This window comes from Paralichthys olivaceus, chromosome 9 (assembly GCF_024713975.1).
Source record: "Paralichthys olivaceus isolate ysfri-2021 chromosome 9, ASM2471397v2, whole genome shotgun sequence".
In the NCBI taxonomy this organism is placed as follows: Eukaryota; Metazoa; Chordata; class Actinopteri; order Pleuronectiformes; family Paralichthyidae; genus Paralichthys; species Paralichthys olivaceus.
This window is the reverse complement of record NC_091101.1, coordinates 15,390,211-15,415,029: the sequence shown is the minus strand read 5'-3', so window position 1 is coordinate 15,415,029 and position 24,819 is coordinate 15,390,211. Positions and strand designations below refer to the sequence as shown.

The window sequence follows — 24,819 nt, the reverse complement described above, 5'->3', positions numbered from 1 at the left end:
GCAGTTTATCATGTTGTGTCATAGAAAGAGGAAAAGGATTAGATAGTTAGCAGGATAGTTGCTATGCTCAGAGATAGTCAAAGAAGAGACACATACAGGACACTCAATTACAAACATTACTGTCATTCTTTACCGAAAGTGAAGTAAGCGACTTCGTCAGGCAGCGAGGCGTTGCTAAGGTCTTCATCTGGTACATGCATGTCCACATACTGCTGAGCTTTGGTCGCCTTGAGGAACGCCATGAAGCGTGCCGTGAAGGATGCTACGAAGATGGACAGCATGCCGAAATCCAGCACGTTCCAAAGGTGCATGACGTACTCCCTGGGGCCGTCGCTCCAGATCTCCTTACACTCCGACCAGATCATACCTGAGGAAGGATACACAGAAATAGGGACATAGGACACAAGGACAGAGAGACGCTCAGAGGCAGTCCTACAAACCTGAATTAAATAATACATGCATAGACAAACATATTTGGAACTTGCACATTCACAGTAGAACCCCATTGACTTTCTCAGTTGGCTGATAAACATTTCACAGATTGGTATTGTCATTTCTGTTAGCCGATATCAAAACTTTTAAAGATGTGCATTTATGTTACAACATCTTCATTCAAGTTATACACATTTAGTGATATCTGTGCTTTCTTATCATCTAGAGTTATTTTTAATAAAGTTTAGAGTTTAACTGTAAAATATTAAAGCCTCAATCACATTTCTTGGTCTTAAGGGTTTTATAATGACACCTGGTGAACACTAGAGGATTTTTAACTCTTGACCGATTCTAAAAATGTAGGAGACATGTAATGACAGATTTAACTGATTGTTAATCTTATGATTTTTATCTTATTAGCACGCACACACACACACACACACACACACACACGCACACACACACACACACACACACACGCTTAATTCCTCCTACGCAACCATTCATTCTCAATTTGGAGCCAAAACAAGATGAACGTCACTGAAAAGGCTCCCTGATCAGTATCATCTCTGAAACAATCACTGAGCCTTCAAAGCATGCTGCTGGAATTACAATTACCCAGGTCTGTGTAGGCCACCACTCACTGCTCACACACAAACACACATGAACACCTGCTGCCAAAAAAAGATACACTATGTTAAAAAATACAAACAGAACCATATGTGAACCAATTTTTACAAGGTACACACATAATGTTATATTATGTGTTTGAGAGTTTCTAGACAGAAATAACACAAACACCCCATGAGAAGCAGCCAAGATCTGACAGACATTTCCATGGACTCTTTATCCTTCCAGTTTTTCCTGTTCTTTGTCTTCCTGCCACACATCGGTCTACTCCTCCTTTTACTTTAATCTACCTTCCTCAACAGACCCCACCGTTCACCCATTTCTCTTTCTCACCATCCCTCCCTCACACAGTTCCTCAGTACCGCCTCTCAGGTGAACCTCTAGCTAATCGTTTGGACTCAGCATGGCTACTGCTTCAACAAGTCCGGCCCATGCTGCATCCAACCAGGAAACGTCCATTTGATCCATGCAGGATAAAAGAGAATGCACAGTGGTATTGCCATAACCCTGGCTTTCATCCACTTGGTTGGTATGGTGTTGAATTCATATTTAATTCTGCATCACATCAGAAGTTCACTGAACTTTCCAGGGACTTGTCTGATTTATGGAGAATTGTCGAATTTAGGATTAGCATCAAATACTTACCAAACCTTGGTAGAAGTTGTCTTTTCAGCCTTGTCAATTTGTTTGTAAGCAAGTTTACACAAAAACTACACAATGGATTTCTATGAAACTTGGTGGAATGATGCAGATCAGGGAAGAACTCTAACAATTGTGGTGCAGACCTAATTCAACAGTTTGATCCTGAATTCATTTTTTAAATTTTCTTTAAAGGTTCATTTTTTTATGATTAAGGTGAAAGGGATCTATTGGCAGAAATTTAATGTAGAATAATCCTCATGATGTTTTCACTAGTTTGTTTTATCTAAATTGTATGAATTGTAGTTTTCTTTACCCTAGAAAAGGCCCCTCATATTTAAATACTTTATATTTACAACGAGGGGGTCCTCTCTACAGAGGCCGCCTTGTTTTTTACATTAGTCCAGACTGAAAAATCAAAACACTTTTTCAGTTCTTATGACAACTGCAGGCTGCCACAGGTTCTTTTTCTTGTTTGTGCACGCTGTGTATATGTGAGAAGGCAACTCACCCAACACCCATTTCATGATCAACATCTCTGTCCAGGAGAACTGGGTGGTCTTGACCCTGAACACCTGTCGTGGGTGGTCTGTGATGGTCTCATTGGGGAGGTTCTTGACGCCCTCAAAGCGGTCAGAGGCGTTGACGACCAGCAGACCCAGGAAGATGGTGAAGGAGACGGCGTGAGCCACAAACTTCATAAATGGGCTTCGCAGGATCTGACCGATCTGGAAGTAAAATAATATCATCCATTATGTATGAGGTTTACAAATAATCATGACAATGCAATTTAAAAGAGATAAGTAATATTTGTTTAAGTCTTATAAACAACACTTACATTACTATCTTATGTAAGGTTGATTTGGCGAATGTGTTGGTAAACACTGTTATCTCAGTGCATGCAACACACTGAGTTCTTTCAAGTTATTTTGTGAAAGTAGCTTCCTGTTGCGGAAACATGACGGTTGGTGGATCGTTCACATTTCATATAATATTTAGTCATTTTATACATTTTTAAAGCATTAAATAACAATACAGAGTAGAACAGATGTGAGGTGATGCCAAAGCGCTGTTGTGACTGCAATGGATGATGAGATAGGATGATGAACACATTACAGCATTTTCAGTTGTCATAATTTGTTTGCCAACACAACAGCCCGTGACAGGAAATCGTTCTGAACGTGACATATTTTTTGAACAGTTAAAAAAAGTGGGAAGCTGCTGCTCAAATAAACGTTTATAGTTCCTGAGAGTTTGGTCCTCAGAGATCAACATTTGAAAAGCACCACTACACAACCACCTCAGCTTGCAAACAGCATCTGTTTCGTGGATGTGCTTAATCACCAGTCACTTTCACAGCCACATAGTGCCACAGTAACAGTGTCCCCAACTATCAAGAGTTTGTGCAAATGCACCATATGTGGAGAATGTAAGGAGCGTTAAACATGCCACCACACAGGGACCCTTTCATAATTGCACAAAAACGTGCCAGGATACACACAAGCACACACACACACACAGGCAGACAAAGAGACACTTCCAACCCCATACAGATATCTGAGATCCCACTATTCGTTACTCTCTAAACCTGCTGCGTTCAATATTACCTACCCACAGGATATCTCTACTCTCTGCATGCACTGTAACACATGAGGTTCAATAGCTGTTCCACTGCCAGTCACTACTGAACCATGTGGGAAGAGGTTGTCTGGTAAATCCCAACCCTGCTAAAGCATTTCTCATCCTCCTCCTGCCACTGGGACGGCACTCCGAGCTGCTCGGCTGTTAAAGCTGATCCATTTCACCTCGTAGACTAAATGAGATGGTCAACCTAGATCAGGTCTACCAGACGTGAAGACAGCAAGCCCTGTGGGTTTCTTTTTTATATCCGCGTGATTGTGACAAGAGCTGATCTTCTCCACTCCTTCCAAATGGTGGCCGCGGGCATGAAGGCTAACTGAAAGAGGTTTGGTGTGAAATTGAAATCCCAGAAGGCAAGACTGGAGCTGCTCTGTCCTCTGTTATTCTCTAACGTATTTTCACCTAGAAGAATCAAAGCTGACATCCGCTCTGAATAGTAAGGCATGTGTAATGATGTAGAAATGTATATTGTACACTTGAAGTTGAAATGACAATACATTATGGGGTTTGTCATTGTTCTCATGTGTTCCTTCATTCTCTCTCACACATACACATACTCAAAACAATTTACCATTATAGATTATCTAAATGTTGTTTCTTTCCTTTTTTTGTAGGTGATTCAAATTTTAAACATCCTTAGTGAAAAAGGTTAAATTGATTGTGAGCCTATACGGTGGGTATCGATTGGACTTTCTTGGAATTTCTCGTGGTGACCTGGGTTTGAATGTCCAAAGAGACACGAGGGGAAAGGGGGGAAAAAAAAACCCCAAGGGACAGAGATGCAAGGGAGGAGCCAAAGGACATCTTGAGTGTGAATAATGAAATAATTAAAACCAACACCAGGGCTTGTGAGAGCTTGCATGCAAAGAGACCTTAGAGCAAATTAAATGGATGACAGACTGCAGGAAAGTAATTAAAGAGAAAATCATTAGCTAAAATGGGAGTGTATGTAGAATTCATAAATGTCAGCCTATCATTGTCGAACTGATGTGATAGCTGGTGTAATTAGCATTAATAAATAGCCTCTACACCAAGGCTCCGACCTCTTGCCTGTATACGGCCTGCAAGACAAAGCAAAACAGAAACACAAAGAAAAAATTCATGACAGTAATTAATTTTTTCGAGGATTAAAGAAAAAAGCCTATAATAGTAGACTAATATGTCAGTCAGGGTGGTCCCTCCAGGCTGTATGTCTGTGTCACAGTGTGAACGTAACTCACATGTAGCTGTAACATATCGTCACTGACAAGAAAAGAAAAGTAGAAAGGAAAAACAATAAAGACAAGACGGTGTGCCTAGTTTGCAAGGAAAAAAAGGGCCAATCTCAAGCTTCATTACAGCTGGAAACATGCAGCTACACTGGATGAGTTGTTAAGACAAATGCTCTGAGAGATAACACCCTTCGCTGGAGTGTGTAGCAGCTTTCACAAGACTGCTTTCTGACAGAGACAATGCCATGCAGACAAGTTTTGGGTTGAGCTAATAGCCAAGAAGCTGAAACCACATTTTGAAGGAGAATTTGTGAAGGAGCCTCGTTGCTGCTGTGGAGCTGCAGGAACCGTAAAACTGTCAAAACGTTTCTGTTTGAAGTGTTTGAGTCCACAAAACACTTTAACATGGTGTAAATGACGCAGTTTTGAGTTGAATTTGACTGTTGGGGCTTCTGGACACTTGGATGACACCACAGGAGCAGTACTATGTAATGAATGTTTTTTTCTGTTGTATTTTTTACATTTGAAGAAGTGTTCACCATTTTCCTCAAATGTATTGGATTCGGCTGCAACGCTGTTTAACCCAGAAACATTTACAATTTTATTGTTAGGTGAACTATCCCTTTAACAATGTAACAACAGCTGCTCTTTATATTATAAATTGAGTCAGTTCAGGGAGCAACTGAGTGAGCTTGAGTGACAGTAGGGAGATCTGGTTTACCATTGTGATGTACAACTGCTGAGTCATACAGAAATGCTGTATAGATTAACAACTAAACCACAACTGAACGTAAAGCTCCAAGGTCCAAACCAGCTGCTCAGCTCTCTGCTTTCAATTATGAAATCATCTCAAGCTGTACCAAGTGTAACTGGAAGGGGGCAACATTGTGCATTTTGCTCCTCTGCAAGAAAAAAAGCCTGCTCTGACATCTGGATATTATGCTTGTGACTTTGTAAAACTCCTTCAGGCTTTAGGGGACGGAAGGTAAACTATGAGAGCTGTATTTATTTATAAGCCTTTTAATGTGGAACCACAAAAGGAATCATTGAGCTGCCAAGCAACAACAAGGTCAAATGTTCGTATTACAACCTCCCTCTGCTCGACTCCTATAGCTTAGCACGTCCTGAGGATTTTATTATTCTGAGGAGACCTGCATTGAAGTTTCATCTCTGTTTGCAACAAATTTCTGCTGTGAACATTTCTTTCGAAACTGACTTTTGTAAAGACTCAAGACCGACTGACCCACACCTGGAAGACTACAACTGTGAGTATCACCAATAAATACCATCTGATGCCTCACCAAAGAGAAGCTGCCCAGACTTCCAGCCATCGCATCAGAGTTTATTTTGATGTGTTCGATAGTTCATAAGTCATCTTTCCTCCTTGTAGTAAATCTCTGCTGATAAAATTACCAGATAAAGTTACTGGTGGCCACGGACCTAACACAGTGTCAATGTATAAAGGGAACAGATTAACAAGACTGATATATTAAATTCAGTATTTTGCACAGAAGCAATTGCCAATTTCTCTGCAATATTTGTGTTATTAAGGGTGTTGATTAACTACTATAAATAAATACTGACTCACTAAGTAATTCATCAATAATACATTGCAACAAGTAGATTTTCCTTGGAAAGCTGTTTGCTGTGCTGTGTTAATGTATTCATATACTAAGACACTGTTCCTTAACACGAAGCATGGGGCTTGTTCCAGGCGAGGGGAACCTGACATCCACTCCCAGGCGTGTTTTTTCTTATTCCATGTTTCATCTCCTCCCTGTCACTCATGCAAGGCTGTAGTATTCTCATGAGCACCCCCCCCCCCCCCCAACACACACACACACACACACACACACAACACACTATGTTTCACCCTTTCCAATCAATAAGTGAGAGAAACATTCTCCATCAGAATTTAAATAGCTTGTGGGTTTTTTATTTATCTTGAGAGATTTCCAAAGAAATTGAATCCATCCTCTCTGTCTGCCTCCCTTGACTCGCCACTTATCTTCGAGCAACAAAAATATCGATATCTTCTTCAGCTCTCCCCAGCTGATATGAAAAGTCTTATGTTGTGTGGTTGTGATAATGGTGTGTTGTAGTGAACATTATGAGCTGTAAGACATGAGCATTTGATGAGATGAGCAGAACTAAATTGCATGATTAGCAGCGGGTGTATACGAGGGCACTCTCAACCACAACACATTAAAGATTCCTGGCTGCAGCCTATGTCTTGATGTATTTTTCTCTTTTGCGCCCACTCTATCTATTTCATTATCAGATCCGTTTAATATACCTTTTTGTCTCCGTTGAATTGCCATCACATTATCAAGTGTGTATAAACATCCATACTGTGTCTCAGTTTTTGTTTTCCTTCCTTCTATTCTGGCTTTTCATCAATTCAAATATCTATGTTCACTATTTACTTGGCCTTTTAAAGTCATGTATGGCATAATAATGATAACAATAATAGTAAAAATACACAGTTACATGGTGCTTTCCGTGCTTTTTTATTATATCTACACACTGTGACCTTTTTTTCCTCTTCTCTCAGCTCCATCACAAAATGGCAGACTGTGACAAGCAGACTCATCAGCTTGATGATTCATAATCAACTGAATCACACATGCATGTACTTGCACACACACGCGCACACACACACACTCACTCATTAACATTAACAGGTGTTTTCGTGACACAGCGAGATATGAAGCAGCTTGTGTCTCGTGATTAAATCCACGTCTGGCTGGTGGAGACATTCAGTGTCACTGCTCTACATCCTCTCACACAAAACGGCTAATTCATTAGTCATACCTTACACTTAAAAGTCCTCAACCATGTTTCTGAATCTCAACACACAGACACACACGCAGATGCACACATACACACTCATACACACTGCAATTGATGAAAAGGTAGAGGGTTATGACAAGCAGTTTTGCATCAGCGCTTGCTCAGCTCTGTCATATTGTGTCATTTTACAGATTATAATTTGCTTGATGGAGTATTAACAAAATGTGATAAAGTGCCTCGGGCCCTATAATGAAATTACGAACATTCAGTGTTCTGTAATCGCAATTTTGTAATGTTTTTACCTACACTCATCATTTTGTATCTGTATCCTGACAGCTAGTGGATGGATTGCCATTCAGTTTGGTCACATATGTATGGCCCTCTGGGAAATGAACCTAATGGCTTTAGTGAGACTGAAAGGTCTGTCTGTGAGTGAGCAGCAACAGTGGAGAACTTTCTCTGGTGATACAACTGTTGTATAGCCCCATATCACAACATGTATTATTTCAAGGCGCTTTACATAGACTGTTTGGGCTAAGAGGATAATTGTCTCATGATGAGGGTCGCGGGGGGGAACTGGAGCAAATCCCAGCTGACATTGGGGCGAGAGGAGGGGTACAATCTGGATGGGTCACTGATGCATCTCAGAGCCAATTTACAAAGGCAAACAACCATTTACACTCTTGTTTACACCTAGTCTCCAATTACCCTAACACCCAATGTGAACGTCTGTGGACTGTGAGAGGACACACATGAACACACAAACACGGGCAACACATGCAAAGTGTGCTGCCCAAGCAAAAAACTACATGCTACATTATAAATTCATCTACAGTAGATTCTGGATGGAGTATCACCTTAGCATTCAGATGCCATCATGTTAGCACATTGGTGGGGTTGTAACAGGACTGTAATGGGGCCACTGGCATGTTAGCATTCAGATCAAAGCACAGCTCATCCTAAGTAGAGCTGAGGACGATGAACTACAAAGGCAGGAGAACATGTAGAGAGAAAATGTAGAGCTAAAGCTAAGAGGTTGAGTCGAGGATGTTTTGAATTAGGCTCTGTCTGAAGTCTCTCAATTTTTTTTCATCCATCAAACAATGTTCATGGTAGGCAATGTGCCTTCAAGCTACCATGGTCTGCTAAAGGTCTATAGACTTTCAGTATTGTTGCCACAGCTGAGTATTGCCAAACAAAAAGAGAAATGACAAAAACAGCATATAATAATCCTGTGTGTATTAACTCTGAGTGGAGATGATTGCACAAAGAGCTGGTGAGTAAAATGTGTTCATACCTTGCTGCATGGCATTATCCAGTAGGCAATGGCCAGGAAGGGCAAACCTACGGTGACCCCCAGCACTGTCCAGCACTTCACCCCCACGGACTGCTGCCTCAGACCAGGCAGGTTCTCATACCAGATAGTCATCAGCTGCTGCTGGCAGTTGGGATGGGCAACGAACTAGAGAGAGAAAGTGAGAGTGATTGATATGAAGAGAATTAAGGGAAAGAAGAAAGAAGACAGGTGAGAGAAAAAGAATGAAAAAATAAGAAAGGAGCTTCTAATTCTAACTTCATAAAACATTCAGATGGTTCTTCTGCAGAAGCACATTACTACCATACCAGATAATAGAAATACAATATCAGTATCACATTATTATGTGAGATGTTTAAATATTCATCTTCTTATAATGTGAAATGTTTCACGTTATTGCAATACAACATGTTTCCTATGCACCAAGTGGAGTGATACTAGAAATTTCTTTGTCTCATAAAACAGTGACAATAAAGGCTTTTTATTCTATTCTATGTAATATCACATTCAATAAATTGCCTAACCTGAAACCTGTGTTTGAATGATGAAAAATGTGCAGTGAATAGAGAAATTGATGAATGTGGCTCATTTACATGATCCCATTAAGTCATCCACCATGCTAAATCTCTTTCCACTACACAGGCTCATGGGAATTGATTTGGTTAGAGAGAGAAGGGACATGTCCCTAACAAGGTGTCCCCCCCCCCCCCCCCCCCCACACACACACACACAAGTGGACCTGATCCTCAGCAGATGTCCTATTTGCATTGGTTCAGTGTCCAGTAAAGGTCCAGTGTATAAGATTTAGGTGAAAGGGATCTATTGGCACAAATTATATATAAAATAATCCTCATGATGTTTTCACTGGTGTGTTTCATCTAAATTGTATGAATTGTAATTGTATATACCCTAGAACAGGCCCTTTCTTTATATTTACATCTAGAGGGTCCTCTCTACGGAGGCTGCCATGTTTTTTTTACACTAGTCCAGACTGGACAAACTAAACACCTTTTGAGTTTTTATGACAACTGAAGCTGCCACAGGTTCTTTTTCAAGTTTGGAAGGAGAGGGTGAGGTGAGGTGAGGGCTGTTCAGCTGCAACATGCAACTTCACCACTAGATGTCACTAAATTCTACACACTGTACCTTTAATGAGGTGAAAACGCCCCTCAAGTGAATTAAGACATCAAGTAATTTTATAGAGAAGAAGTGAAGTGGAAACAAGTGGTGAGCTCCGCTAATAATGTTCATAAAAACAAACATTGATCTCCTCTGGAATTAGATGGAAAAATATGAACCTAAATGCCTCCTCCTCCCTGTCCATGAGTGGAAGTTGTGGAACAATGGTTATAAGTGAGTTATAACTGTATGTGGGTCATTGAGACATGAGCATTATTTATAGAGTAAATTAGCCACAGCTTGTCCAGCTGAGTCAGCAGCAACAGTCAACAACACAGACATAAAATCCAATTTTTCTTTTCTTTGAGAAACTAAATCAATTATGCTCATGCTGTGTATTTTGCTCATTTCTTTTGGTTCTGAGTCCTTTTTCTATTGTTCCAGTCACTACGCCCCACATTCATTATGTCTACACTGAATGATTTAAGTATAACACCACCGAGCATCTTTAACGTGCGCATGCTGCACTGCGCACTTTCAAGTATGGAGTAAAAGAGGCAATGAATGTTAAATGAAGGAAATGATACTCTATTCCTGAAGAAGGCTTGATTTTCTCCTCTTGATGAAGATAACCAGGTTATTTCCAAGTATTTGAATGTGTTGGCTGCTTTTCTATTTGGAGCAAATCTATTGTGCATTCATCACAATCGAAATATATTATTAACAACGTATCCACAACAGCTGCCACTTGGCTTCAGAAAGAAAAAATGCCAATAAGTAGGTTGGCAAATAAATTAAAAATACACTGTGCAAAAAGAAAGAAGGCAACAAATAAGAGGCAATGTGTGTTCACAGATGAAGCACGTTTGGTGGAGAAGGCCTGGCCAGCATCTGTTGATGATATTTCTCCAATAGAGGACATGATGAATGAGAGCTGCACTGTCTCTGTGGTGAGACAGGAGAGGATGAATGTTTTTGTTCCTGCTGGAGGAAGGATGTGGACGGCAGGGTAATCAATGCTCAGTAGGCGGTAAACTGGTGTCACAATCAAACTGTGTTTGTGTATTGTTTATCGGTCACATCTCAGATCTCAGACACAGGTTCATTCTGGTCAGACCTGCTCTCTCTTGGTTTTCGTTAGCCTCTTTGTGTCCCCCTCATCACACCTTTTCACCAATCAGCCTCAGATATCAGTCATTTGTTAATTATACCATGGGCTTCACATCCCTACCACACATGGTTTATCATCCCAAAGACCCATGACGCATGAACCCCCGCCTGCATCCAGCAACATGCTAGTCATGCTCCACCTGCACCCCCCTCTCTCCTCTCTTCCTCTGTAATTAGCTCCCAGAGTATTGGTCACGCTTTCCTGTACAGGATAAAAACACAGCTCAAACAGGCTGTGTACTGCCCAGCATACACACACACGCACACACACACACACAAACACACACACAAACACACATAAACACAATATCACACTTACATCCTGGATTTGAGAAAACATGCAGCACACAAAGGTCAAACAGGAGCGAGTGTGTGTGCGTGCGTGTGCGTGTTCATGTGTGTGTGTGTGTGTGTGTGTGTGAAAGAGAGAAATGTCAGGGTGAAATGGGGAAAAGGGATTTGGTTTGACATTTAGTAAGAACACCTCTGCTCAGCAGGGATTAACTCTCTGACACAGAGGCCAGTCTGTTGTTTACATAGGGCCCTCTGAGGCCACACGCACACAAAAATACACACACATACTATACATGCATACGTAAACAAAATGGCTCATAGACACTTGCTCACTCACATACACACTCACACACAGAAATGAGTCAAGTTAGATGTAAATCACTGCCGTAAAATTGTTTTGTTATTCCTGTGTGTTAATCCTCCTTGAATAATATTAAATTATGAGGCATATTGAAAATCTGATTTACATTTGAGGGGGTTATTAAAACCAGCATTTAAAAACAACTTTGAAACGTGACATGATTTTTTATTTATATGCGCTTAAGTTTCTCTTCCTTCACAGAGATATCAGCTAGCTGGTATGGATGAAGGATCATATTGATCAAGAGATATTATATCTCAGTAGGAAATCCCTGGATAAACAAAGGATGAAGAAATTAAATTACTAAAGGACTCTTGGCAGGGTGGACATGTGGCTCTTCTGACAACTTCTCATATTTGATTTAACAAAATCAGCTGGTCTGTCAGTGCATTTTATAACCTATGAGCATCAATTCATCCTGCGTTACAGTATGGGAGTGCTGAGCTTGGATAACACTGGCTTTTTTCAGGCAGGGAGTTTATTTGTGTGGGACTAGTGTTATTAGAGCTTCACCATTCTTAGAGACTAAATGTGACAATATCTCTGCCTGTGATTCTTCTTTAATGCTTCATGCAATTTACACATCTGTCAAGAAAACCCCTTTACCGTTGAGTTTAATAATTGTTGAGGAAACTGGACTTAGACATGAATACAGTGCAGATTTTAGGGTGTGCATTTTCACAAAATGTAAACTCTCAATGTAAACTCTAACTGATATGTTTTTTTTGCCATCTTACCTTTTTGACTTCGTACTTGATGGACAGTTTGATACGACTGAGGCAGGGTCGGTTGTAGGGCCTTGGGGGGCAGTGTTCAACATCACCGTTCAGTATGGCCTCCACTTCCTCTGTGTTCCGACAAAGGTCCAGCACACCCACCACAAAGTCCTTACATTGCATGGACAGCTTACGGTAGTCATTCTGCAGAAAAGAAAATCAGCTCCAGTTAAAAGACAATTTTTTGTCAGCTGCTTACAGAAAACGCACCATCATTATTATGATGACCAAGCAAGAGTCATCATATTGGCGTCCCCCCCCCCCTTGTTTTGAAAAGTTCTTCCTAAAAGTCAGACAGATGCAGAGAATTCAACAACGAAACTAATCAGAGGTATGAAGGAACAACAGAGAGCTTTACTGACCCAGAAGACTGGGAGCACAGAGAGTAAATACACAGGGGAGGCAGCGATAATTGGACACGGATGAGACGCATCAGAAAGGCCAGACAATCACAAAGCGGAAAAACTACACAAAGACAGGAAGCAACACAAGTGATATCAAAATAAATCAAGGATTAAGAGTCCTCTCAGAGGGGTAGATCAGTCGACAATAGACAGTCACCATTACTCCAAAGAGACAAAGAAGTATAAATATCAAAAAGTTGTCCAAGAAAATTACCAAAAAGTTGAGAAAAACAGTCAAGTGTGAACACAGGAGGCTTTTCAAAGTCATTCAATGAACATAACAGTCTTCCTATGGGAAGAAACAAATGAACACTGTGGATTTAACAGAGGAATAGAAGAGATACTGCTGCAGTCCTCTTGCACTGACTTAACAATATGAATAACAGTGGATGGAAACACTGATTTGCATTTTATTCTGCAAACGTTTTCACATTTCAACAGATGGGTATCAATTGAATGGAATAAAAGACAATAAAAAGCTGCACGCTCATAACGCAAATGAATTTATTTCAACTTAAAAACATTTTGGCAAACAGAATTCTTTGGTATAAGAAGTTAACCTAACATTTACAATATGATCAAAATCTTAACATATGTCAACATTATCAAAAATGAAATGCTGCTGTTTGTAAGTTGAAACAGATGAGTTTGAGTTTGCAGTATTCTTTTCTCATTCTATTATCTGCCTGTGAGCCATTGAGTGGATAGTTCCCTCAGTTTATTATGAACTGAAATTAAACATTATTGAAACATAAAACTTGATTGTCTTACTGCAGTGGAGCTAATACTGCAGCTGCACTCCATAGATTATGAAGAAAATTTGATTTTTAGAGAATTACAAATAAATACAATGATGCCACCTCTGTCCTCTGCCCTTGAAGTCAAAACGTTTTTGTCTTGTCTCTACAACATCACAACTTCTGGGCACAAGTAAGAAAAGACATTTTGTTTCAGGACCTCCTTCTACGTTATGTATTTTATTGAGCCAATGCAAATGCAAACATTGAATTGAGTTTTTACAACTGGAACCAATGGTTTCAACCCCGAAAACAATTCATTTTCCAACCTTCTCTCCTCCCAACACCACCTCCCTTGCTCTCCTTCATTGATGTGTTCCTCCTCAACAGTTTCTGGCATTTTCATGATGCATTCAGCACCTTTTTTGTACTGTGTTAAAACACACCGTTACAATGTGTTGATATTGCCCACTTTCACCAAAACAAGAGCCAAATCTTTATCATTGACACTTTGTGAGACCACCACTTCTTTTAGACCATGTTTCACTGGACGCAGGTATGATATACAGTATATATATGGGGAGTCTGTGCTGCATTTTGGAGCACCCACTGACCATGAATACAATCTTCTCTCCTCCAGTCCTTGGACAGTGACCTGAATATGAATTGGGACGATCAGTTTTGTGATGGTGCGTCTCGGCACTCTATTAATCCAAACAGCTGCAATTTCTGTGATAACATTTAACAATCAGGCCTATCAGGCTTGGATTTCTCACATAAAAAAAAATTGCACCAAGCTGCACGTTGGATGAGTCCAGTTAAATAGTCCATCGTTATATAAAAATTTAAAAGCAAAATCTGGGCATAAAGCAATGAATGCCCCTCTGGGTTGAAGAAGGAAACAGTGGCATTTGGTGTATTTTACCTTTACGCTGTGAGTGAAAGAAATCAATTACAATCTTGGGAATGTGGAAAGGCAGGGCCTCTGGGTAGTGCAGGTGCGAGAGAGCTTTCTTAATCAATAATATTTGCATATACACACATCAAGAACACATGCACGCAGTCACCGCTCACATACTGCATACGTGAAAATCCAATCACATCCCAATGTATGAGGTTTTTCGCCGCAGGCACTGAGATGAAGTAAAAGGGAACAATGTGGTGAGAGTGAAAGTGGCGACAGCAATGTGGAGCACAGTGAAAAATGTTTCAGATGAGTGGACTGAGGGGGACATGAGCAAGTCTTAAATAAGGCAGGGAGGGGGAGGAATGTAAAAGGGATGAGAAGAAGAAGAGTGTGCACTTCAGTGGACATCCACCACATCTGTTCTTTTTCACTTTCTCTGTGTGCCCGTCTCTTAGCGAAGAGTATTATAAAAACTAAATTAAACTAAAATTAGCTTGAAATAAGAGTAGTAAAAAATTACCTCCTTTGCTTTATTGTCTCTCTTTCGGTCTTTTTGGTCCCAAGGGTATGTGGAGGGTGCTGGTGTCTGTGTCCAGAGGCTCTTAAGAGAGATTGATGGGCTGTCTAGAGTAGTAAGGTGTTTGAAAATGAATGCTGGGCCATTAGGGACGTGCTGATGTACCTTTAGCTGTACCCTCATAAACAATATGCAGGACTAGCAGCACTCTAATATGATAATAATCATGATAATAATAATAAAGATGGGGGATCTGGACAGGCAGTCTGACAGCTCTGATGAACCAAATCTATTTTTAACTTGTAGACAAACCCACCAGACCAAAAATATTCCTCAACTCAACAATTATGAATTGATATCATAATTACAGACCTCACAAATACCCAGCCTCTGGAGACCCTGCCCTTGACATCAATGAGCATTGTCCTGTCATCTGTGTCAGAAACATAATCTATAATTATCACAAAAAGAAATTAAATCTTTTGGATTTAAAAAAAAAAAAATTGCCAATATCTGGCATTGATATTGATAGTCTCTCTTACTGGTCCTGCTTTAGCACTGGAGACATTTAGATCAATACATCTGTCCACATCTTCAGCTCATATCTGAACCTTTTGCAGCGACCTGGAAGAGCACTGCGGTAGCACTCCTGCACAAAGTGGCCACAAATCACAAACTGATGCACAATATCTAGACTTCAAAAAGTGTAAAATCATTGGTTGATATAGCTTTCAACTTTACACCCTTATCGACTCACACACTGACGCCAGAGCAGTCTGGTTTTTGGTTGAGCCACAACAGCAGACCTCTCAAAACCATATTATACCAATGATCATAAAATCCTAATCCATAAACTACAGTCAGTAGGTTCGTATTCTGAAGCCTGTTGATGGTCGAGCAACCAGGCATGGGTTGCCACAGGGGTCAGTGCTAGGTCTGCTGCTTTGTGAATTATATGTGAATGACATAGTTGTCAATTTTTTGCTGATGATACTTTATTAATACGTACAATACATACTCATTTAATATGCCCTGACTCCAGCCCAGCCAAGGCCTATCTTGGCTTCAGTCTGTCTTTGTTGACTTTCATTAACTTCTAGTTTTAAGTGCACAAATATACAGAAAACACATATACGGTTCACATCACCTCCACCAGATTGGATTCTGTAGATGGATAAAGCCACACAATTTGGAGTACTGGCAGCTTTTAAATTCAGGAAACCAAACCCATATGGAAATATGTGCATCCAGTTTGGAATAATTAGCTTCTTGAATCTAAAAGGATGCATCAGAGCACATATGTCAGTGAGCTTTTAGACATTTTATATGGGTTTAGGTTTCCTGATATTATAAGTGGCATTAAAGTAGTATAGTTTTGGGGAATACATTTATTTGCTCTCTTGCATGAGCAGATTTATATCACTCTCATGTCAAGTTGTTGAGTTTGACGCCACAGCCAGAAGCCTCCCCTGGGTACCTGCCAAGCTTTGAAGCGGCAACGATTCAATAACAGCGAGTTACTGTCACCTGCCAAGAAATAGTTGAGCATATAATCCCACATAAACCCCAAAACTGTCATTTTTACACCCAGGTTTTTGCAAAGATTATAATATGTTAATTTGTGAACTTTTGAAGGTAGATTTTTATTATAACGTTGGCTCCTTATTTCCCGTAGTTGTTTCCAATCTTTGCGCAAAGATAAGCTTGTATGCTGCTGGCTGTTTACCGTACAAAAGTGAAAGTCGTCCACTAATTCTCGGCAAGAAAGTTAATAATTGAATTCCCCAAAATGCTGAAGTATAATTTCCAGGAAAACAAAGGCAGTATTTTCTAATTCAATCTGCAAAACTGAATAATTACTGATATATATATATATATATATAAATACAATGAAAATAATGGTAATAATTGTACTTTCAAAAAGAGTGAATGTTTTAAGAGGCTTATGGGACAAAATTCGGTGTGTGTTTGAAATGTGCACTGAAGTGTTGCATCTTTAAAACATGCTGTTACTGGCATTACTGCTGAAGACTGCATATCATTCTAATGCTTTTGAAAAGCTTGAGTGTCAGAAAGTTTTCATTAATTGCATTGCAAGTACTATTTGATTTGTTTACATGCCACATTAATTCTCAGTGACAAGAAGCCTCAACCCATGCCCTGATTTTCATTCCCCACATGAAACCTAACTGTCTGTGGCTATCATCACACTGTTTTAACAATATTTGATATTTTAGCGTAATGAGAGGATGACGCGGAGAGGGACAGGGAGACAGAGGGGTGATAATGAGATGGTAATGAGACAGATGAGCTCCAACACAACTCTTGTCCCTCAGGTGAGCCCCTCTCATTAACTTGTCTGGAGACAGGGAACAGAATGACAAGCAGAAAAGCTAAATGACAGACACAAAGGTGGCAGAAAGAAGGAGGAAAGGACAGATAGAAACAAACAGAGCATTAGGAAAAGAATGCAGCAACACATGGGAAGACAAAGGGAAAAAATGAGCAAAGATATGGAGATTGTAATGTTATCCGACCATTGTTTCTTACTGGTTCAACTATATGATTATACTTTCTACTGTAATGCTCTGAACTATAAACATAATCATATGCAGTGACAAAGACACACGCTAATTTTCTATAAATATTCATTAAAATTAAGTATTTGTCCTTGTATGCACTTTACACCGATCAGTAAATGAAACGTAAAAAACTGTTGAGAGACAGAATATTTTGATATTTAACACTAAAAAATTTGAATGATAGATTATCCAAATGACTGATTTTACAGTCAACATAATCATTATTATTATTATTTACATTTAGGCTTTCTGCTGGCTTTGGGTACAAGGGATGTCTATAATCATTGCCACAAACAGAAAACAAAGCAGTGTGGATAGCTGAAGTCTGTGGTGTAAAAATGTTCACTATTTGAATTATTAATAATCATTTGTATAGCACTTATGCAAACAATCTTACATAGTGCTTCTCAGAATACATGGCAAAAAACTGAATGAATAAAAACTAAATTAATTCAGTACAGTCTCTTCCAGTAAGTCTGTTATTGGCTTATCTTTCAAAGTTCAATCTTCCCTCTGATTCCCTTCTTTCCTTTACGAGTGGTAAATGATTTAATGTTTAATTGTTTAGTGAATTTCAGTAAAAGAGTGTGGTATCCTAAATATATTCTCAATGAAGCCAACTGGTGTAGGTTTAGATTTAGAAGCCCCACTGATTGAGTTTTAGCCACAGATACAAAGATGCTGTGGTGTGTTTGTGTGTGTGTGTGGGCGTCTGTGCGTGTGTGTGTGTGTGTGTGTGTGCGTGTGTGTGTGTGCGTTGTGTAACCATTATACGTCAGAGCTGTCAAAGACCTCAGATCCAGCTACTTCAAACAACATCAATAACTATTTCACACATGAGCAACTAAAATTCCTCTTCACATGCACACCTGAAACACACACACTCCTTATCTTATTGTTTTTCCACAGCCAGCATTATCATGGAAGTGAATTTCGATTGAGCGGCTGCAGTATATGGTATGCAATCGTTTTTCTGTGTGTGCACAAAAATATCATATTTTCCATCAAGTGTTCCACTGCACAATTCTTATTTCACCACAACCTGAGAAAAGATTGCCCCAGTAATAGGTAGTTGAGGAGAATAATAAAAAGCTGGAAGCATGCTGGGAAATCTATTCAAGAAGAGAGTCTAGTGACTCAGTCAAATTATTGGCAGGACTCAGTTGAAAGGTTGGCAAAGATGGATTGACATTTGCATTCATTCTATTTCCCTATCCAGCCATACATTGGCAGATGATGATACCAGCATTGTAATGACATTGAAGGTGATTTTATGATTTTAATTTGCTATCGTTCCAAAATTTAACAAAAAGTTATTGTGTGTGTGTGAGTGTGTCATAAAGAAGGTAATTCCTTTTAAACAGAGTGTAAAGTGTAGTAGATTGAAAAAGTAAAAATCTCTGCAAATAGGTACAGAAAGACACGGAGACCGCCTCACCTTGAACTCTGTCTCGATGTTGGCCAGTCTTGCCAGTTCATTGCTGAGTTCGAGAGCAGTCAGCACAGGGTCTTCACTGCTGAGCGACAGGTAAGCTGCACTGGCGAGGCCTTTGTAAGCATTCATCCTGGAGCGTGAGTGACTGAACGAGTCCTGCTTCTGTTTCTCCACACATTCTGAACACTTACAGAAGTAGTCATGTGGCCTTTCTATGCGTGCCCCCTTCATCAGAAGGATGTGGACAATCTCGTACTCCTGGCAGTGAGCAGCCAGGATGACGGGGGTGACATCATGCGAAAAACGTGTTCCATCCTCATCGTAAGCATAAAAGTCGTCATCACGCATCTCCTGCTCCAGGGGGCTCAAAGCCAGTCGGAGACCTCCACCGAAGGCTGGGTGGGCGAGGATGGCTTCAACGATTCGAACATAACCCTTAGAGATGGCCAAAAGCAGGCCATCCCCGATCCTAGCCAATCCATCCTTCTTTAACAGCAGCTCGGTCACTTCTAGGTGCTCATTGCCCACTGCCAGCTGCAAAGCATTCTGGCCCATGTAGTCAACACAATTGAAGTTAAGCGTTTTGGATTCTTCCAGCATTTTGCGGACCACAGGAATGTTTCCGTATTCAGCAGCCTCTAGAAAACGTTCTTCCTCCGCAGTGAGGGGTGAGCCACGTTCATTGAACATGTAGGCTGGGCCTCGTATTGCTTGGCGACGCCCCTTCTCCCTCACCGTGGTGTGCCGGCGATGCATGGCTTCCACCCTGGTAGTGACATGAGGCAAAAGAACAAGGATTAAATTAATGGAGATGGAGGGAGGAGAGAAATACACTTAAGATTAAATAGATGGGCAGATTAAAACAAAGTAAGTGATGGAGGACAGAGGACAAGACCGTATCATTAGTTTCATCAACAGACTACAGTGTGACAAAGCAAACAAAATCGTTAGTGGCACACAAGCTTAACACAGATTCAGAGAAAGCTCCCAACACATCTATCATCTATCGGTCTCTGTCCAGATCAATCAACCAATACCAGGGTCAAAGCTCACTGCGGGGCCACCTCAGGTCAACAGCTCTAATTGGCAAGAGAGAGATAAAGCTGTCACCTTTAATTGCTCTGGCTTACACTTTTGGTCAATGGTCATAAAAGAGTCTTCTTGTGCAATGGTGGATATGTCTTCATCTATCATTGCATGCATGCATCTCTCACTACTGTATGTACAATATGTCCTACTTTGGGTTTTCTTCACAATTGGAGCCCTATTTTTACACACTGTCACATCTCAGCAGGACAGAGAGGGTAATAATCCTCTGCACCAATAGGGACTTGTAAAATGTAACTAGCTGCATCTTGCTCAGAGCCCTTGGGAATCACAGCTGTTACTGCAAAATATATTCATTTAGAAACTCAAAGACCCTCTTGATGTGTGCTCTGACTTTTTGACCTACACAGTACAAAGACTGGAAAAATGAAATGACAATGTGGGTGTAGTGCAAAAGGTGCTGCATATGAGTGAGCTCTGAAGTGACAAGCAGGAGTAGTGTTGGTGGAAAGGTCCAGAATAGTTTAATTGTCCACAATGCAGTAACCAATTCAAAGTTGCTGATTCAATTCATAAAATGCTAAAATGATTTCAATCGACTCAGATGTAACAGGGAGAACTCTTACTGAGTGGACTAAAAGGAATCAAAGCTAATTGCCAAATTGGATGAATTAAGATTAATAACTGTTTATTTTGTCCATACAAAAGACGGCCCAAAGGTGTTCAATGTAATTCTGTACTTTTGTGTAATTTTCATTGTAGCAATGACCTCACACATTAAGGGGAGTCTAATCTCACAATAAAACCAACGAAATTAGAAAAACAGGTGAGGTCATTTGTACTTCAGGCTATTTTTGCATTTGTGTGTGTGTGTGTGTGTGTGTGTGTGTGTGTGTGTGTGTGTGTGCACAGAAGACTGAACATTAGACACTGAATCAACACGATAAAAATGGATCCCTGTTCACAGTGACAATATTCCCTGGGGTTGTTGTGGAAGATGAAGAAAGCACTGTGGGAGAGTGTGAATCAGTGTGGAAGTGTGTGTGTGCGAGTGTCTCTGTGTGTGTGAGAGAGAGAGAGAGAGAGAGAGAGAGACAAAAAAAGAGAGAGGGAAGAAGAGAGTATGTTTGTAAGTGTGCGATTAAAAGGTCTGTGGCTCTTGATTTTCAATCTACACAATCAGCTGTGTTTGCCTTGGGCTGCCAATCAATGGTAGATCTCCCCCTCTCTCTCTCTCACACACACACACACACACACACACAAACATACTCACGCACACAAACATACACACACACATTTGTAGGCATCTGAAGGATTTGTTATGAATGAGGGGACAGTCTGGCTGCCAGCCCATTTAGATATAGTCAGGTAATGAATTGCCATCTTCCATCTCCCTCTATCTTCCTCTTCATCCATCTCCGACTGTTTGTGATTCTGATTTGAAATAGAATTTACCCACATCATTTCTGTGAGGAATTACAGTCACGGCAACAGGAGGAAGGAGACACAATGGAGATGGATAGATAGAGAGAAAGCTGTGTGTTTCTGTGAGTGGGAGAAACAGAGACAAAGTGATGACCAAGAAAAAAAAATGAATGAGAGAGGGAGTGATTGTGCATTTGTGTGTCTGCTTATATAGTGTGAGTGATTGTCCATCACATTGGACACACAAACCTAAGGAATTATCATTGTTGTACCAGACTTTCCCATATGGGTGTAAAAGAACACTACATGTCATGCAGCAGGTAGAACAGCCCACATTACAAAAATCCACCCCTTCCCATTTCTCCTGTGTGTTGACTCTAAGTCCAGTATTGACCCACATGTAACCCTTCCTAAAGATATAACTAAATATATATGGGTCTAGCGTGCCAACTTGTACTAAGGGGGTGTGGATTCAACCTGACTGGCTGGAGAATAAGTCACTGAAAGCTGTAATGACTTGTAGAGAGAGCTTTTCTTACATTTAATTTATTAATACTTAATTATTTGAAGAATTTGACTATGATAAATGCAGCATTCTTTAGCCCCTAAACCACACTGGTGCAGTTGTTGCTCAGTCTACACAGCTCTCGTTTTGATAGTGCATCCAACTCAGAGGCTGCTGCAGATCAGTCAGAGAGCCTGTCTGAGCGAGCAGCTTCTTCTCCTATTAACAACCAAACTGTCAGAAAAAGGGAGACGGGATCTTGAATCACTGCTATACTGGTGATTCCAACTGCAATTTTATCTCCAACACATTAGAGAATCCTTGCTGCATCCGGTCAAGGTTCTTAAGCTATGGTTCTTTATCATAAACTGCATGTATTGTGAAAAAGCCTCTAAATTATCATCTGTGTCAAGGTGCTTTGGAGAACCTCAATGTCTGACACACAATTGGCGACTTGTTCAATGTGAGCGTTATTAACATGAGCTATCCAAATGGAATATCAAGCCTACAGGACAATGTTCACTGTGAGTGATTCCATTTTCAATCTGAAAATAAATGGCATGCTTGGGATGGCAGTCGAAAAATGTTTCTTTTACAGGCTGAAATAGCTGCAAAAAGAATTTCAAAATAACAGCAGAAGAATCTAATTTTAATGAGTGAAAAATAAGTTTAGCCTCAGCAGGAATATTTACAGAGCAAACTAATGAGTTAATACTTTATCAGTGCACATGCATGAGCAGAGTACTTGAAAAGACATACTGTCTGAGCTCTCTCTCTTTATCCAATCCACACACATACAGACACAGACACTGTCAAGCAGTAAATTGCCAATTTTTAAGATCAAAGCTTTAGATGCTCACCATATCTCACTGTTAATGAGAAACAGGCACATTCACCCTCTCTTACCCTCTCTTTCACACCGGCCCAGCATTTAGCCTGGTCAGGCTTCATTGACAGCACATGCTGCTTTTCCATGCAAAGCTCAATGCTGGTGTATCAAAGAGACAGACTAGGGAACATCAAAGCCCCAGCACTGAGGCCTGCCATTCTCAATATCTGATGGTTACTGCTGAGCTGCCATTGCAACATGAATTCCATTAAGTGTCATAATTTATGTCTGATTTTCGAAGGATGTTTCCTGCAATCGGCTGCATGCACCAAATTAACATGAGCACTTATCTCACATAAGAGATTATATAGGGAAACAATGGCTGAGAGATTCCCAGTGAGGGGTTTTATGAATGTCTGTGTGTGTGTGTGTGTGTGTGTGTGTGTGTGTGTGTGTGTGTGTGTGTGTGATGAGTCTGACATAATGGGATGTACTATGCATGCTGGTTTCTTTCTATTAACTCTGAGTATCACACAAAAAACAGATCCCTGTTGAGTCCTGCTAATGCATCCATGCACAGGAACCAATCAGAATGCTGTCTCTCGACTAGAGGACATGGGTGCCTAGCAAACCCCTGAAGACACTAATTTCAGGCTGGCACACCTGAACAGAATGACATGAGGAAAATAGCCTCAGACAAACTAAACACACAAAAAAAATATCATTTCATATACGTTATTATAGACATTTATGATAAAAAAAATATATAATTTCATAAGTTATTATATACATTTATGATACAAATATTGCATTTCACAAGTTATAGAAACAACACAAGTTAATGTATGACTCAGTTAATGTGTCTAATATGAAAGCTCCACCTGAGGGTCACCAGTACAGTGGCCTCACTGGTAGACAGGTGTATAGCTCAGTAAAAACCCTGCTTGCTTTACTCTCCTCTCACCAAAAGTGGCCTCTACTTGTTGACATCCCAGGTGGATCATTTCCCCCTGATTCTCTCGACCTGCAGAATACTTTTCCATTTCCTAACTGCAATAACCTATTTGCACATCTGCAAATGGCAGAATGAATTACACAGACCACTCAAGGCCGAGAAACAGTCACATTACTTGTTATGTCTCTGTATGGGTGAATGAAAGTTGTAATAAACAGGAGGACTCACGCTTGCCGGCTCTCGGAGTTGAACTCGGTGTCTATGTGCTCCACGATGTGGTGGTTCCCGTGGTCCGGCGGCTCCGGGCCCCGGTGGAGCCTCTGTCCGCGGTGCTGGAAGCGCTCAGCGGTCGCAGCGCCTCGTCCTCTCCACTTGGGAAGCGGGTCATCGTGGCGGTCGTACACTGCGTCTACCGACAAATCCGGCTGCGAACGGAACGGTGAGCCGGAATCCCCGGTGCGCCCGCGGAACTTTGGTGGCGTAAAACGTGGGGAGTGCTCGGGGTCCCGTTTCTCTGGAGAGGGGTGAAGACACTCCGGGGAGACGAGGTACGGCGGGTCCGTGTCGTCCAGCAGCGGGGAAGCTGAGGAGAAGAAGTCCAGGGGCCGCTGAGAGGAGGGAGACCCGCGGGGGAGACACGGAGACACGGGCGGGGAGGGAGACTCGGAGAGGTGCGCTCTCTCGCCGCTGTCGCTTTCTTCTCCTTCGTCAGACATGGCGAGAGTTCGACAACAGCATACACTTGGAATTATCGTCCGCTAAGTGACCGACATTTAACGATGTTTGTCAAAGTTTCGGCTGCACAAGTTTCTCCCGACGAGCCGAGCGTCCACCTTCTCACCCTCGTGCCCGCGCCAATTAGAGAGCAGAGCGAGTGCGCGCAGAGGGAGCCAGCCCTTTACAAAATGGAAGGGAACGTGCGAGTGGCAGCAGCATCACAAAATAGCTCAATTTACACACTGCACTGACCTAACAGTGAAAACATGTTATATTAACCTTTGTCACAGGTCAGGACGTCTAACTCTGATATTCCTGCATGTTTGAAAATGCTTTTGTACTTATAAAATTGGCAGTTCACACTTTTTTGCCCAAGAA

General features: G+C 40.9%; 1 protein-coding gene across 1 annotated transcript in view; it reads right to left on the bottom strand.

The window, feature by feature from the left end:
* trpc7b (transient receptor potential cation channel, subfamily C, member 7b) overlaps positions 1 to 24,602 on the bottom strand; it is a 44,135-nt gene extending 19,533 nt beyond the window's left edge. The window contains exons 1-6 of the mRNA XM_069531921.1: positions 23,953 to 24,602; positions 18,967 to 19,729; positions 12,343 to 12,525; positions 8,644 to 8,808; positions 2,213 to 2,429; positions 134 to 367 (exon numbers count right to left, since the gene is read on the bottom strand). Coding sequence (XP_069388022.1) covers positions 134 to 367; positions 2,213 to 2,429; positions 8,644 to 8,808; positions 12,343 to 12,525; positions 18,967 to 19,729; positions 23,953 to 24,440 — 2,050 coding nt within the window. The 5' untranslated portion in view covers positions 24,441 to 24,602. The remainder of the gene's footprint in view (positions 1 to 133; positions 368 to 2,212; positions 2,430 to 8,643; positions 8,809 to 12,342; positions 12,526 to 18,966; positions 19,730 to 23,952) is intronic.
* Between the last annotated feature and the right edge of the window lie 217 nt (positions 24,603 to 24,819).